This window comes from Antrostomus carolinensis, unplaced genomic scaffold (genome assembly GCF_000700745.2).
Source record: "Antrostomus carolinensis isolate BGI_N321 unplaced genomic scaffold, ASM70074v2 scaffold7398, whole genome shotgun sequence".
NCBI lineage: Eukaryota > Metazoa > Chordata > Aves > Caprimulgiformes > Caprimulgidae > Antrostomus > Antrostomus carolinensis.
In genome coordinates, this window is record NW_010333624.1 from 18797 (window position 1) to 34858 (window position 16062).

At 39.9% G+C, this 16062-nt stretch overlaps 1 protein-coding gene across 1 annotated transcript in view; it reads right to left on the reverse strand.

The window, feature by feature from the left end:
• The window catches only part of EPSTI1 (epithelial stromal interaction 1), a 39241-nt gene that overhangs the window by 17903 nt on the left and 5276 nt on the right, over nt 1-16062 (reverse strand). The window contains exons 2-5 of the mRNA XM_010173918.1: nt 9671-9729; nt 7579-7662; nt 3615-3688; nt 2894-2977 (exon numbers count right to left, since the gene is read on the reverse strand). Coding sequence (XP_010172220.1) covers nt 2894-2977; nt 3615-3688; nt 7579-7662; nt 9671-9729 — 301 coding nt within the window. The remainder of the gene's footprint in view (nt 1-2893; nt 2978-3614; nt 3689-7578; nt 7663-9670; nt 9730-16062) is intronic.

Genomic DNA, 16062 nt, shown 5'->3' on the forward strand with positions numbered 1-16062 from the left:
TATCCAGTGCACTGAAGTTATGCTATTTTGTGTACAGCACAAATTCAGAAAGCTTAAAAAACAAGAAGCCAACTATTAGCCACTTGTTTATTTTCTTGGGAACTTTGACAGGCCTTTCATCCAAGAGACTCAAAGGAAATTGTGGATCAGTCTGGGCACATTCTGTGAAAGGCTGCATAAAAGATACCAAATTGCAGATGCCTGCTACTAATGAGCAAATAATACTGTTAGTTCCCATGTACTCCCACACTTTCTGCAGATCAGACACGCTTCTCAGCACCACGGACAAATATAGAAATAGGGACTCCCCTGTTAATGTTACAAAGTCTCTCCAAAATTATTTCTGTGAGTGCTCAGAGATCACTAGTGTAGAAGAAAATCCAAAGTCAAACAGCCCAGGGTTATCCTGTGAACAAATCAAAGCAGTCCCAGGACAAGCTGCCTGACACGGAGTGCACATGATCTGAAATCCCATTCACTGCTGCACTGCTCACACAAGCTGTTCCTGTGGAACACGGAATGAGGGGGAAGTATCCACCTTTCTTCCCTCTGGAAGCTGGAGAGAGACAAGGTAGATGCCAAAAGCATTGGTATTCCAGCACCTAACCTCACGGTTAATTAAAGAATGACAGAGACAGGCAGGTGGACTTGTACAGATGGTAAGACAGACCTTCCACATTTGGGTACTGCTTTGGCAGGCACCCAGTTTTCTCTTGGTCACAAAGATAACAGAAGAGTGGACATTGCTTTTCTCTGCAAAACAAGCATTAAAACAATAACATAAACAGACCTTATGTTCATAAGCAAAGCTGACTTACATCATCCTTACAATCAATGAAGAACTGAGCTGAGTACCAGCACCCGTTCTAGTCATCCTGCATTAGCCTGTAGGGCTTCACCATTCAGTTTTGTTGGCAAAGTACCTCTCCAGCTGTGAAAGTTTCAGGGCCCCTGCTGACAAAGCTGGCTAGCCATTATCGCCTCTCAGACTGTCAGGCAATTTGGCTTGTACTGAATGAATAATAATCTTGAGCAAAAGAAGGACTGGCCAGCAAGAGAAGGCTGCTTGTGAATTTGCAGAAAGACATGCTCTCAGCTGACATCCTGCAGGTGCAGTTGCCTACAAATCTCTCACTTAAAAAACCCCCAAGTTTCCCTCCTGCAGTAACCAGCGCCCGACGCTGGTCCTACAGTACCAGGTTTTTATGATCCCTTTCCTGTTGTCCCTAACTCTTGGTAGCCTTTCATCAGCAGGCAGAATGAGCTAGCCACATCAGCACCTTTAGTGACTTTCCAGCATGCTTTTCTTAAGCACAGAGTTGAATTTTTAATATATATAAACATTTTCCAAGCAGAAATCTCAATCACTATTGTGGAAGAAAAGCCAAATAAAAAAATTGGAATTAAGAGTTCCATTTCATGCTCCTCTGTTTTGTTTGTTTGCTTTGTGGGTATATGTTTATTTATTCAAATTAAACAGTCTGTTTGGCAAAGATGTTTGCCATTATGTTGCATTCTCTTTTAGAAGAAACTGATAGTTACAGTTTTACTATCTGCAACATCTATAAAGATTTTACAATCTAGGGGAGTGAAAGTAAGGAAATTAAAGAGCATGAAAACAAAACTGATACATCAATATATTTTCTAGGTGTAACTATAAATGATAGCAGTCTTTCAATGTTTTTCTTATCCAATACCCACAGACAAACAATATATATTTAATAGGTGAATAAAATATAATTAATCCTCTTTCTACCATTAATATCATCACTGCTTCTGGAGCTATACATGAGCTGGTAACTGTTAATGACACTTTCTCATGGTAATATTTAATGTCCCCGTTTATTGGCTTATCCCCAAAGACTAATGTTAACAACTGAAAGACTGAGAACAGACTAACCCTTACCTAGAGGCAATTAAGGCTATTTTTGTTTATGCGTGTCCTTGTATGCCATCCAGTAACACTGATTTTTTAATTAACTCTCAGTCTTCAGCTTCTGCACAGAAGATCAGTTTTACAGTTGTGGAAACAAAAATTGCAAACCTGAAATCTCCCTTTCTCTCATTACTACTGTGCACGTCCATATCATGCTCCCCTTCTTTTCTCTTTTTCTTTAAATCACGTTACATTCACAACCGGCTGTTACTTGGTTTCCACTAAGGAGACCTGAATGAACTTTTAGAAAGGCTTATGCAGCACACAGGATGAGGAGATGCTTTGTGAGAGTAACTAGGGAAAACAAATGTAAAATAAAACCAAAGATTTAAAAGTGAGCTATCGTTGGTGTCAAAATACAGCCAATACTAGAGGGAAAAGTGATCATATATACTAGCAATGCATCTGGGTGTGACCCTCCCCAAGAGGGGCTGGAGGGGCATCTGAATTTCAAGGTGCACTCAGCACAATGCAGATAGACTACACTGACCTTTTCATGATTTGGATGCCTTTTCCACCATGACAGGCTGGATTTTCTTGTATTCTTCCCAGGTGTGCAACAGGCAATTATGGATTTCTATAACGTCTTTGTGCCATTTGCCATAATTAGGTCTGACAGAAAAAGCTCAGGACAAAGTGAACTATATAACCTGTATCACTATTCACAACATTAATCCTGACCCTAGGGTTTTCCCTTTCTCTCTGCTAGCTCTTTAGGATGGATGGAACCAAAAGACTGGAGTTTCTGAAAAGCCAAAGGAATGTCCAAGCCCCAAAGAACAGCACGTCAGATATCCTTCAGTCAGCTACCAAGAGGAGGACTGGATTTCCTAACTTCCTGATGCAATCCAGAGCTTACATTTCATTGAATTAGTCTGTTTCATATAGGTAAGCAAAATCAAGCATCAAGACAGGAACTTTGTCATAGGGCTCCAACTCTGCAGTAACCATGTTTACCTTTTCTCTCTGAATTGCTTTCTTTTTCAGGATTTCAGCTTCTTCAGCTGCCTTTTTTGCTTTTATATATTCTTCTCTCTTGTGCTGTATGATATAAACATAGAAAATTGTTTTACATATGCATGTATACAAAGAACACATAAGGTAACTGACTCCTGTACTGCACATCTTTCAAACCTAAAGTGTGTTTGAGGAAAGTTTCCAGAATTTTTTCTTAAAATGAAACACTGAATAAAGCAGACTGTGCACGAGCTACTCTAATATTTGCTTTAATATTGGCTGAGAAATCTAGGATTGATAAATGGAAATCCATGCAAGGAATCACACAGCTGACTGATAACTTACAAGCATTTAGACCTTTTATAACAGGAATAACATTTATACATAAGCGCTGGATGGGGTGGTACATTGATCAATTAGTCGAAGTGCAGGCAGCATGCCGGAAGATACAGTGAGGCATATAAGTGGCTTTACAACTCTACTGGTTGTCATTTTAGATATGATCTGTTATACAGGTTGCTACATATTTATAGCCAGATTTCTCATTTTCTTTGGTGCAGAACATTTGTTTCTAGTTTTCTGCTGCTTCCTTCAGGTTTCATGACTTTCTTTTTTTCAAGCAGCTGTGAGTTTATTTTATAGCCATATGAAACACTTCATTAAAAACTTTTTTTTTTTTTTTGAGTTCTTAAAATAAATAAACAATTTTATTCTTCCTGACCTTTTGTTGGTATTTAGATTGCGTGAGAATCATTTGCTGTTTTTGTCTTGCTTGGGCCTCTGATTCCTTTCCACCTTAAAAAAAAAAGAAAAAAAAGAAAAAAAAGAAATATAAATTGCATTTTGCACGAGCATTTGAAGTTCAAATGCCAGTAATTTCACAACACAGCAATAAAACAGATTGGATGTATGCATATACAGGAAATTTTTCATAATTACAGTAGCTGTCTGACATTAAAGAAAACAGACAGGAGACCTTTTTGATCATTTTATCCATTTGTCAAAGGCAGTAGCTTGTTATTTACAGAGCATCCACTGTATCATCCACTCTACCAGCAAATGTGTCCTACAGTGTATGATCAGTTTACTGAGGAACTGTGCCATTTTCAGAAAATCAGTGACGCTTTGCAGATGAGTCTTCATTTTCAGATCCAGCTCTCCCCACCTTTGCTCAGTTTGTCACACACGGAGTCAGAAATTTTATTGCCAGAAAGTTTCTCTTTTATCAAATTTAGGAGCTTGGAGTCTCTGCCAGCTCTAATGGGATGCTATCATTTGAATATCTTCTAAGTAATGTCTTGGGGCTCAAGGAAGAATTTTCTTTCTGAAATGGAAATTAAAGCCTTTTCCCACAAACCTCTTATTCATATCCAGGTAGCAGAAGGTGATCTTACCAAAGGCACAAGCTCTCTTTTGAGAACATCTAAAGCTCTGTTCATAATGTTCAGCCTTCAATTAAAAAAAATATTTTTAAAAAAGAAAAAAAACCCCAAAACATAACATAAACCACAAACAAAAAAACCTACCAAAAGCCAATCACACAGAGAAAGCGATCATAAGTCTTAAGGGATGCAGGGAGTGGTTTTGATTGTTATCATTCTGCTCTACTGTTCTCCACAGTATTTTCTTGCTTTGGGAAAGACAGTAATTCACTATCTTGGTTGTTGCAAAAAACAACAGCAGCCCCCACCCCATTTTGAGGATGAGGGCTGTATTTTCACCTAGTGATTTTCTGAGAACTTCCCCACCATGTGACTGTTAATTCTACAGAAACAGCTGGACTGATCTGTGCTACTTGAGGTGCCTGAAATGTAAGACAGCTCTACTAGATCTTTCACACCCTTTGCTAGAGGAAGCTTTCTCTACTTACTCATGGAAGGTAACTGATCTTTAGGCGCTTCTGTGAGGTTCAACGAATGGGAGATCAATTCCCTAAGTGTGGAAACGTTTCTAGGCCCAGAAATAATTCTGTAAGATTAAGCTCTCAAGAAAGACTTGTCATACAGTATAAAAACAACAAGCCTGCAGCAGCAATAAGCATACAGTTGGCAGAGTGTCTCTTCCCCAACTAAACAAGTTTTGACTGTGAGGGTGGTCAGACATTGGAACAGGTTGCCCAAGGAAGTTGTGGATGCCCCCTCCCTGGAAGTGTTTAAGGCCAGGCTGGATGAGGCTTTGAGCAACCTGATCTAGTGGAAGGTGTCCCTGCTGATGGCAGGGGGATTGGAACTAGATGATCTTTAAGGTCCCTTCCAATCCAAACCATTCTATGATTCTATGATTCTATGAAACCTTTTGGATGCTTATCTTTCTTTCTTTCTAGCCATGTATCGGCAATATTTAACGCTCTTGTGTTGACTGTATGTTTCTTCATGTACTGCTGGACAAGTATTTTACTGATGATTATTAGCCATTGCCTATAGCCTTTCAGCCAGGTTTACTTCATTCAAGTTGGCTAGTCTGTAACATGTTGAATGTTTCACGGAATTCAGAATATGTTGTGACTGGCTTTATATAATATAATTGAAAAAGAGGCCATTGCATTTATCAGGCCTGATTTGTTGCTCCACTCATTGCTTACGGAGGAGGGTGGAACTTGCATCCTTCATTGCTCTCATCTCTCTATGGTACCTGAAAGTTTGCCAGTCATGTATTACAGAACTGAAATCCAGACTACTTATTTCCCTATGGAAAGCATGAGTGTTAAGAAACTTCAACTTTAAGAAGTCTCTGGTGGTTTGGACTAGATGTATAGTCTCTTACAATCACTCTAAGAAAATAACATAGGATACTTTTTTACCTTAATGAGTACCTACAGTTGTGAAATTAGAGAAGTCACTTATATTTTTTTCTCCTTCCTTGAGCTCTCTTCTGTTCCAAATTTGTTCCTGTGGGAATGATAAGATCTAATAATCTTTGCACCTTACCTCTTTTCAGAGGCACTGAACATAGTGCATGTGTCTCAGTCTCTAGAGGTCTTTTTAAGTGGCAGCTAGACAGTGACTGAAGAGCTCATATAACCTCCTTGAATTCTTTCAGCTTTTTCTTGCCCCTTTTTTTTTTTCCTCCTTAATTTGCTTCTTCTCCAATAGTTTTTAAATGCAGTGGGGCCAGGAGAAGTTAAGATTCCCCACACTCTTAGTCACTGCAGGTTGCCACCACGTCCTCTGTCACACCGTCAGTAGACTCACATTCTGCATAGACACTACACACCAACTTTCTGTTTTCAGATTTCACTTTCTCCAGAAAAAAGCTTTGTGGTCCTCTTGGGACAGAATCATGTCTTCTAGGAACTGCTCACAGGCAAGAAGCAGATAGTATGTATGAACTCAAAAAGAGCCCATCTGGCCACATGATAGTAGGAATACAGAGTGTTACACCAACTTGCAAAGGTAGGTTAACCACGGCAAACAAAGGGGACTCAGGCTGCAGGGCAAAACAAACATGTGGGACCTGTATTACCTTGATCCCAGAAACAAATCTGGGTTAGAGTCAGTTCAAATTCCTCTGTCTCCCACTGGTATCTATTTTTGTATACAGTAAATCACTGCAAAATTATCTTGTTGACAAAGGAAGAATTTAGCTCCCAGGTCAAGCAGACAATAGCCTGCACTATGTACCTCAAATTCTCCTATGACAGCCAAAAGAAGGAAGAAGAGCTCTGGTTCTACAAAATTAATAAAGGCATCATTAAAAGTGTTAGTGTAGTTCCTCAAGGTCATCCCATTTTTGCTGTGCAGTATCCTCATCATATTCTTATACAGACAATGCTTTCAAGTATTGTCTTGTCAGCAAGTTTCATCAGTTCTCTCCTATTTTTTGTGCCAAAGACATTAAAGAAAGATACTAAAACAAGACAGGTTGAACACTGGTACTTGAAAAGCACTTGTAATGACCTTCCTCCTGCTTCAGTACAACCTGCAGCCCTATTCTCTGCACAAGATTGCAGTTGTGTTGGGGTTCTTTTTGGTCTTTTAATTTTTTTAAGAACTAACTCCCAAATAGCACTAAATTAAATGCCTTATAGTGGTCACAATTGAAGAGATCTACTATGGTTCCTCTCACTTGTCTAGAAAAAAAGTTGGCTATTTTAGCAAACAGATCAGTTCAATTCAGTGTTCCTAAGTTCCTGTAGCTTTTCATTCTATTTTTATTTACCTCTCTCTGTTGTTATTTTTATAAAATTCATAATAGTCTCAAGCACATTTAGCTTGCAGATGCCTGAAGCTGCAGGGATCACTTCTGCCCCTTCAGGAGCCAGCCATCAGGAAAGCACATGTACTGGGCCCTAATAGAGAGGAGTTTTCTTATGGGTAACTGGAGGGTATCCAACACATGCTGTCCATCTGTATGTTAATGGAAAATGTGTGTCCTCTCAGAGACATAAACCACAGACAATGTCACCAGCAGAAGGGATAATCCATGTCTTTTCTCCCCAAATATTAGTACAGCCTTTCTACACTGATTTTGACATATTTCTTGAGTGACAATCTATGCTGTTTTGTTTCAGAAACATCTTAATTGCCATGACCACCAAAAAGCACGGAGTATATACAGCAAGCTCATGTTAGCCTTTTTTGACACTGAATCTTTTTAATAAGTAGCATGTGAGGAAAAGTGAAAAATTACTCATGTCCTGGAAAATAAAATGTTGCTATTCATAATAGCTGATTTACATGTCTTACCCAGTCTCTGTGGAACCAACTTAATTGGCCCTGGCTTGTGCTCTTCCTTCCACCGCTCCAGGTCATCCAGCTCTTTCTTAGCAACTGAGCAGGTACAAAAAGAAACAAATATATGGCAGTTAGAGGCAATACTAAAAAGCAGGCAGTATCGCTAATTGTATGTAACCCTGAAGACCCATCCAGGAACAGACAAACTTGTTCTCAAGGGGTGCAGAAACCCCCCAGGAGATTATACAGTCACTACAATGATCAGCGAACAAGGCAAACATTGTGCCTAACTTCTGACTGTAAGCAAACCCTAGGACTCAACCCCAAAGCAAAACAAAAACCAGCTAAGGGACTGCTAATAGACTGCTTTTTAACCCCTGGGAACCTGTAGGTAAATGCCACAGTATTTATTCCTGCAGGTAAAGCAGAAGTTGTTACGATTAAGATGTTATTGCTGCATGGAGGGAATTGCTTGTGGTGTAATGCTCCCCAGCAGGGAAATGAAGAATAAGTAATTTTCCCTCCCCACCACATGCTCCCTAAATAAAAACAGAAGGAATGCATGATTCATCTTTGAATTAGGACACTTCAACATAGGTGTCCACAGGTGAGATGGCTGGCAAGTTCCCAGTGTAGTTGGTGGAAGTCTAGTCAATACAGTCAGGGGTGCCAGCCATATGCTCTTGGACAGCTGGCTGATTAAACTGCTCTCTCTAATGGACTGACAGAGGAGAAAACACAACAATTCCTTTCAGTAGCAAGGCTGACAAAGCCTATGGAAAGAGGAGCTGTGTTATACAGTAGTACTTCAGTTGCTCTAGGAGCTCATTTCACTCTTACTAAAACCGACATGAACGATATTTTCTAATGGGAGACTGTGATGATCAGACACTAACATCAGTTCTCCTCTAACAAGATAAAGCCAATTCATGGGCTTGTCTCTAAAGAGGTCCAAGAGAGACACCAGCTTGTTATTTTACCTTTAAAACAATTACTTAGGTAGAAACTGGATTTGTTGAGGCCCTATTTCTGCCAGTATCCAAGGCAGGAATACTTAGCATGCTTCAGACCTTGCATGCTGGTGGCACAAAGTGAAAACAGATCTTTATTAGAGCAGCAGCACCTTTGCTGTTAGTATCAGTCAACTCTAAGATTATCTGCTTTTATTCCTCCTTCCAGAAGATGACAGTTTGGTTCAGGAGAAGTCCATTTTCTTTCTTGCAATCAAAGGAAATCCAACCCCCATACCAGTCTACTGGTGAAGCATTTCAGACAAACTCACAACGTTTGAGAAGAAATTATTTAATTGCATTGTTTCCTTGAGGGTTCAAAACATGAGGAGTGCTGACTGGCATTCCTTCAGCTTTCATATCTTGCATAAACAGCCAGGAGTGTAGCACTGCAGTTCTAGGTCACCTCTGCACACAGAATTTATTTCACGACCAACTCTTGCTGTAACTTTGCCAATGACAGCTTTTTAACACATGACTGATCTTTCTGGTAGAGGTTCAGTGTGTTCCTGCTTAGCAACTTTCACCAGGAAGACTCAAAGCCAAGCAAAAGTGAACTTATATCCACAGATATTTTCTATCTAAAATGACCTTTGCCAGCTTCATTAAATGATCCACCTACAGTCCTTAAATGGAGATTCAAGAACCAACAGTGGTTCTACCTGCTTTAGTCTCCACATGAGAGCATTTTCAAAAACATTTCTTACTTGTATTTTTCTTCTTCCTCCCTCTAACCCAGAGAGTGTTCAAAGTTGGGTTCTCCAATCTGAATTCAATCCTATAAAAGTGCGGTAGAGCTAATTCCAGCTGAGTCTTGTAGAAGCCAGCTTGAACAGCTCCAGCACTGAAACTACCAAAAACCTTTACCTGAACAAGACTTATTCTGCATGAAGCTTAGTCAGATGAGAATTTAATCTTAAGAAAAGTCTGCACGATGATGGAGAATGCTCATAGCACTCACTTTACTGTCATAGTTGCACATATAAAAGCATTGTAAAAACGAAGATAAAAGTTGCAAGGGCAATAAAGTGCACAAAACCCTAAACTTATTCAAGTAGAAATAATGTATTACTGTATTAGACAATTCAACTTACTTTGCTGCAACTGGTTTCTTCTGGTTTCATTTGGAGTTATCAAGACGTACGGGTTGACACTAAAATGAAAGAAAACACCCTCTTATTTTTCCTGTCTACAGAAAATCAGGATTAGAAGAAGGTTCCTTCATCAACAAGGTCAGCTGCTATTGTGGAAAATAACTTCATATCAAAACCAATATTTATTTTGATTCAGCTCTTCAGGAATCTTTGGTAAATACTCTAGAAATACTTGTTATATTCGGAGTTGGCTGCAAATACCAAGGATAACATTTTCAGAAACTTTTAGCATAGCCTTCACTTTTCTTATTCAAGTCTCACTCTAGACTGCTGACCTCAAATCACTAGTGCTGTCAGTCCCACACCGTACCTCAAGAGCACCAATCACCTTGTAGATTTAGGCAGTCTGCCAAAAGTTGCCCAAGGAGTGGGCAAAATCATACTGTTTGTGATGGAGCCAGGTGACTTGCTCTCAGCCTGAGCCTCAGTTTCCTTGTCATCCTTGTGTTTGTCAGGCACTGGGAATTCCTGGGGCATATTAATCTTGCTGTCATGCCTAAGGTACGACTCACTGAATAAGGACAAAGTCCCTGTTTTGCTAGACTTAATTCAAAAAGCAGTTGCTGTCTCAAGGAGCTATCAATCTAATGTGACAGCAAAGAGGCAAGACAGAGTTCAGAGTGTAGAGACTCAAGCTGATCAAAAGAGTGCTGAAAACATGTCAGTTCCACTTGGAGAAAACAAAAGGTTTTATCTACATGGTGCATTGTGTGGGTACAAGTTTACACTGCTCCTGCTCAGCAAAAGTTAAGGCACAGGGGTGCAGGTTTACCAGAAATGCACTAAGCAGCAGTTGGCTCCACATATCAGAGTAAGCTCACAGCTCCCTGCAGCATTTGCCAGGGTTTTATCTGCATGCATGGGCACAAATATTTCATGTGACTTCATCAGGGGGAAGGCCCAAGGAGAAGAGCAGAACACAAAGGATAATGAGAGGCGAAGGCCCAGTCTCTTGAAGAAAGGGCCACAAGAGGTGACTAGAGGATGAGCTAGGAAGCAGAGGGAGCACAGCTGGCTGTGGAAAAGTAATGAGAGAATAAGGCTCGAGACTAAGGCTAAAAAGGAGAATGAAAATCATGCAAAGAGATCAAAGTGCAAAAAGCTGTCTGCTGCTATATCACTATAATTCAGGGTTTGGGAAGGAAAGTATTTATATTCAATTACCTCTTTCTCTTTGAAGACTTATTCTAGGAGGATGTGGATTAATTTATGAGAATAAACTAGTAAAGATAGAGCTATGAGCTTTAATGGTGCCATTTAATATGATCCTTTCCCTTCCTGCCAGCATACTCTGGTACCTGTGAGACTGTTTCACCTCTCCACTGAATCCCAGACCCACAAAGGCAGGAGCTAAGAGAGCAGCAATGCCCCTGTGGCATTCACGGCACAACTGCAACAGTTACTTAAAAGAAGTTTTGACAACCCATCTTGCTCATGGCATAACATTCCCTAACAGTGATGGCTTTTCAGATTTTTTTAATTTGACTGAGTAGTAGCATTTACAAATTATCCCAAATTGCCTTTAACAAGCTGCTGTACAGTTTATCAGTGCCAACATTTTTTTTTAGTAGTTTTTCTTGGCTGTTTCAGAGATTAAGATCGTATTTCTCTCAAGTTCATCCACAAAAATTATTAAGTACCTTTTACATTCCCCACCCTTTGTCAGGGAAAAAAATGGCTCAATTGTGAGTTGCAAGGCTACTATTTCTCTCCCCCAAAAAAGGTCAGTGCATCTCAGACATCCCACTGCTTCACAGCACTGGAGGACAGAAAAGTTTTTATATCACCAGATGTAACTTGATTATTTCAAACAGTGTTTGGTTGGTTGGTTTGGGTTGTTTTTTTTTTTTTTTGTTGTTGTTTTATTTTCATTAGGAATCAAACTAAAAAGAAAGCATGGACCTCTGTACATGTATAAGAAATCATGGTATCAAATCTAGCCCTTATGCCATAAAGCACTTCCTTTATCTGATTTTGCTTTTTGGCTGGTAGGCTCAGAGTCTGGGAGGCCAGTTGGGGGCCACTTTTCCGACAGCTGACCATGGTCGTCATCCAGGAGCTCAGAAGGACAGTACATGAAATACAGCAAAGATCAATGAGTTTACGAAAGGGACAGAGGTGAAACTACACTTACAGCCATGGAAAGCTCTGTTCTGTTTTCCAAAGAGCAGCGTTAAGTGTCATTGCCATTAAAAGAGTGCTTATTTAAAGGCTAATTTCCTTACCATGTTATTGAAATAAAGGCAAAGTTGAAATAAAATGAGGATGTCAAGTCTCCAGTGGGGGAGGGAAAGGGAGGATAGGGTACCAAATTTTGGTTGTCTTTTACCTAGTCCTTACACTTCACTTTAGTCCAAGTTAACAAACAAACAAACAAACAAACCAACCAAACAAAAAAGCATTAGTGAGTTTATCTAATTTTATACTGTTCACCTTGGTCTCTGGTGATAAGAAGATAAGAAGGTAAGATAAGAAGGTAAGAGCTTTGGGTACTGGGATCAGAGGGAGGGAAGAGTGAGTACATAGTAAACTTGTGGGGTGTGTGAAAGTCAGGGTATGAACTTGTCCTTGCTTTTCAAGCCTACAGCAGGAGAGGAGCCAGATGAGCTGTTGCCAGAGAGATACCATCTGCCCTATAAGTTCTGATGCTAAAATTAAAAACTACACCTCATATTCTTGAGATTTTTTTTTTTTAAGGAAATTAAGTTAATGCAAAAATCCACCACCAGCTTTCACCTCATGTTTTAGCCAGTTTGCAGGATATTGCATGTCATTTCTTTGTTCAGACAAAACCTCTGATCCAGTAAAGCCTATAAAACCCACTACAGTCTGTCAATTTAGTATTCCAGTCAGTTTCTCAGTTGCCACAGTAGCCATAAGTCTGGAGCAAATTATCCTACTTACCTGGGTAGCAATTAAGGAAATGTGAAGATTTGAAGCTATCAGTGATGTGCAGATTTTTTGTACTTTATAGCAATATACAAAGTACTTCAAAATCCACAATCAGAAAAGATTATAAAGAATTTAACTTTTCAGGTTTCCTAATAATGATTCTTATTGTTATATGACTTAAGTCTATCTTTGAGGTAAGGTTTTTTAATAAATAAACATACAGAAGTCACTGGGGGAGGGAGGGAGAACACCTTACACAGGTTATAGCTCTTCAAAAAAGATAACCAAATTTTCTTCTACCTTTATAGATCATATTAATCTTGATAAGATTTCTTTGTTTTTTTGTTTTCTCCACAGAAAATGGGAATGTATTGACTAATTACACAGACTGAACAGATATTAATAAGAGTAAGAAAATTATAAACCAGTAAGAGAATGTATCTGTACTGAAATAAAAACAAAAAACAACTTCATATGATTTTTCAGACAGACAGACATTAAATACCACAGTAGTGGAAAGATAAACACCTATATAACTATGTATAAATAGATATAGTAACATTGCAGTCAGGAGATACATGCAATACAGTCACAGAAAATCTGCAAAGATAGTTTGAGTGATCAGCAACACAGAGAACACCATGTCTGCAATCTTAAAATTCTGAATCCTGTGTGTAGCTCTACTCATCTAACTAGCACCACTCAAGGACACTTCTTCAGTGCTTTCAGGGTACAGACCATAGAAACCTTTATTCTGCTTTCTTTCAGTTTTGTAGAAAATACTTTATTTCTAAAATCGAAAAAACACATGAGAACTTCCATTCACCACTGGTGTTTTTTGCAGAGCTGTGCCCTTCAGTTTTTCCTTAAGCCCACTCCAGCCATCTACCACTGGGGAGCTTTCCAAATGAAGTGTGAAATAGTTTAAAGAGTTACAAAAGTAATGGTTGTTATAAACTATTTCCAGTGCCACTGTGTTTTGTACTGCGGGTGCATTGGTACATGAACTCCACAAAGCTGAAAGCTAAACATTTCACCCTGCTCTAAGAGACAGAAACCAAGGAGAGTGTAGTTGGAGGGCAACACAAACGACCAAAGCTTTGGAAAAAGACCCAGGCAGGCTCAGTCTGGAGGAAGCACTTAAGGGAAGATACAGGTGAAATACTGTATTAAATAATATGTTAAGACTGAATTTAAAAGATAAAAGAGACCAAACTGCCAAAGACAGTTGTTAAATCTCCTTCAAAGATTGTGGAATAATTACTGGAGGTAACTTAAAAACCAGAAAACAGTTTTGTTCACGCACTAGGGAAAGGTATAATGTCGAAGAAGATCCCAGGGGAAAAATACAGCTGATGTGTGAAGAATTTCTCCAAGGTTGCCTCCCGGAGAAGCCTGGTCTGCTTATCAACATGGGGGATGAGAAAAGTGAAGGTTTGTTCATCAACTCCTGTATTCACTCAAACAACTGACACAGTTGGGTGCCATGGGGGCTGATGTATTGTCTGTTTGTGACCCTGGACTGACACCTGGCACCCCTTAGACAAATATCCCCCTTGTGTGGACCTTGAATTATAGCTACACAAAAAAACATACCTCTGGCTCACTGACCACCCCTCCTTCCCTCTTACTGAGCATATGCTCCAAGTTTTGGTAACTTCTACCTGAAAAGGGAAACGGAAGTGTTTTCACCAGTCACGGTAAAAGTATGACTAGAGTCACTCAAGCTCCACCTTGAAGGTAAAATATAATATAAAAATAGCCCAAAGAAAGGGCGAAATTAGGGAAGATGTCATCACAGACAAGTCAGAGAAGATAGCATCACAGACCCGACCTCTGGGACCAGCCGATGGGTTGAACCTCTCTTCTCCCCCACAGGGACACCTTTGGGTAAGATTTATACTGCCCTGAGAACTTTCTTGTTGAAAACTTAGAGATCTCTCTAGAATTGCTTTTTTAACTTAGCGCTTTTCAGTAATTTGTAACCTTAATGCTTGTATATACCTCTGCAGACAGTCGATTATCACTGGCAATCCATATAAATCTGTATTATTCCTGTTGTTTTATTAAAGTGCCTTATTCACTTATTGAATTGCTGCACAATTTCTCAGTGGGCACCACCTGATAGGCCATGAGAGTCCACAGACCATGACTGGATGGCAGGTGCAGGGCACTATTAAGTGAATCCAGAATTAATGCACCCGGACTTGTAGTGCCATAATGAACTGTTTCTGTCTGTAACCAGCCACACCAACACTCCACGATGGGATGCCACTAAATTCTGCAGGTTTAGCCATGTGAGTCCATAAATCATGGCTACGGGAGTGTAGTGCACTATTGAGTGAATCTGCTGTTGTCAGACTCGTAGTGCTGAATTGGGCATCACTCAGGATTTAAGCCTAGCCACCCCCAGGATCTCTATTATCTGAGGGTAAGCTGGAATGCAAGGGGGTTTATTTCCTGCCAAATTGCCCTACCACCTCTTGCACGCAACAAAGATACACTAAGGTGAACTTTGCATGCAATTATCATGAATTGTTCTAAGAGCAGTCAAGCCCATGCCACCACAAAATATTCTTTTCACCATGGCTCCCATGGCTGATGGAGCAGCCATATGCTGCTAAGCACTACAGAAGCTGCCAAATCAGAGGCTACAAGATGCCAGATCCCAGTGAGCAGACAACCATTGTCCTGTAGGTATCTCTATTTCGCAATGCACCCATGGCCAGAAGCTAATGGTAACTGACAGCCACATTTCTACACCTCAATCGAGCAATATATTTCTTTAGTGAAAGAGTTTATCAGCCACTGGAACAGGTTACCCAGGGCAGTGGTGGTGTTCCCATCCCTGGAGGTATTTAAGAGTCATGTAGACACAGTGCTTAGGGACATGGTTTAGTCGGGGACTTGTCAGTGTGAGGTTAATGATTGGACTCGATGATCTTAAAGGTCTTATCCAGTCTAGGCCATTCTGCAATTCTGTGATTCTGTGAATATGCTCTGTGCCATGAGCAGAGCTTTGAGAGGGCGTACAAACCTTGCGTGCAGGCTTGGGGCTCTGGCTTTCTGTCTTTGTCAGCAGTAGCATCTTACCAGTTTGCAGCTCAGAGACAAAAGTGAATTACTGAGGCTTAACATTACACACTGTCTGATTCATCCTATCTATGTGTGTGCTCTTAACACAAGAGACAGAAAATAAACTGCATTAGCAGAAAACGTTTATCATCAAAAGTCTATATTCAGGGATTTTGTCTTGTGTTTGCCACAGGCTAGGAGTGCACTTATTTACCACAGTTCAGCTGATATCTAGAAGGTTATTAAGCCAGGGTAACTCACTTCGGTATCTGGTCCTTCTGGTCAGCTAAAACTTCGACTAAAATGGCCAACATTTTTGCCATAGTGAGTTCCTGTGATAAAATGAAGACCTGAATCCTGCAGAA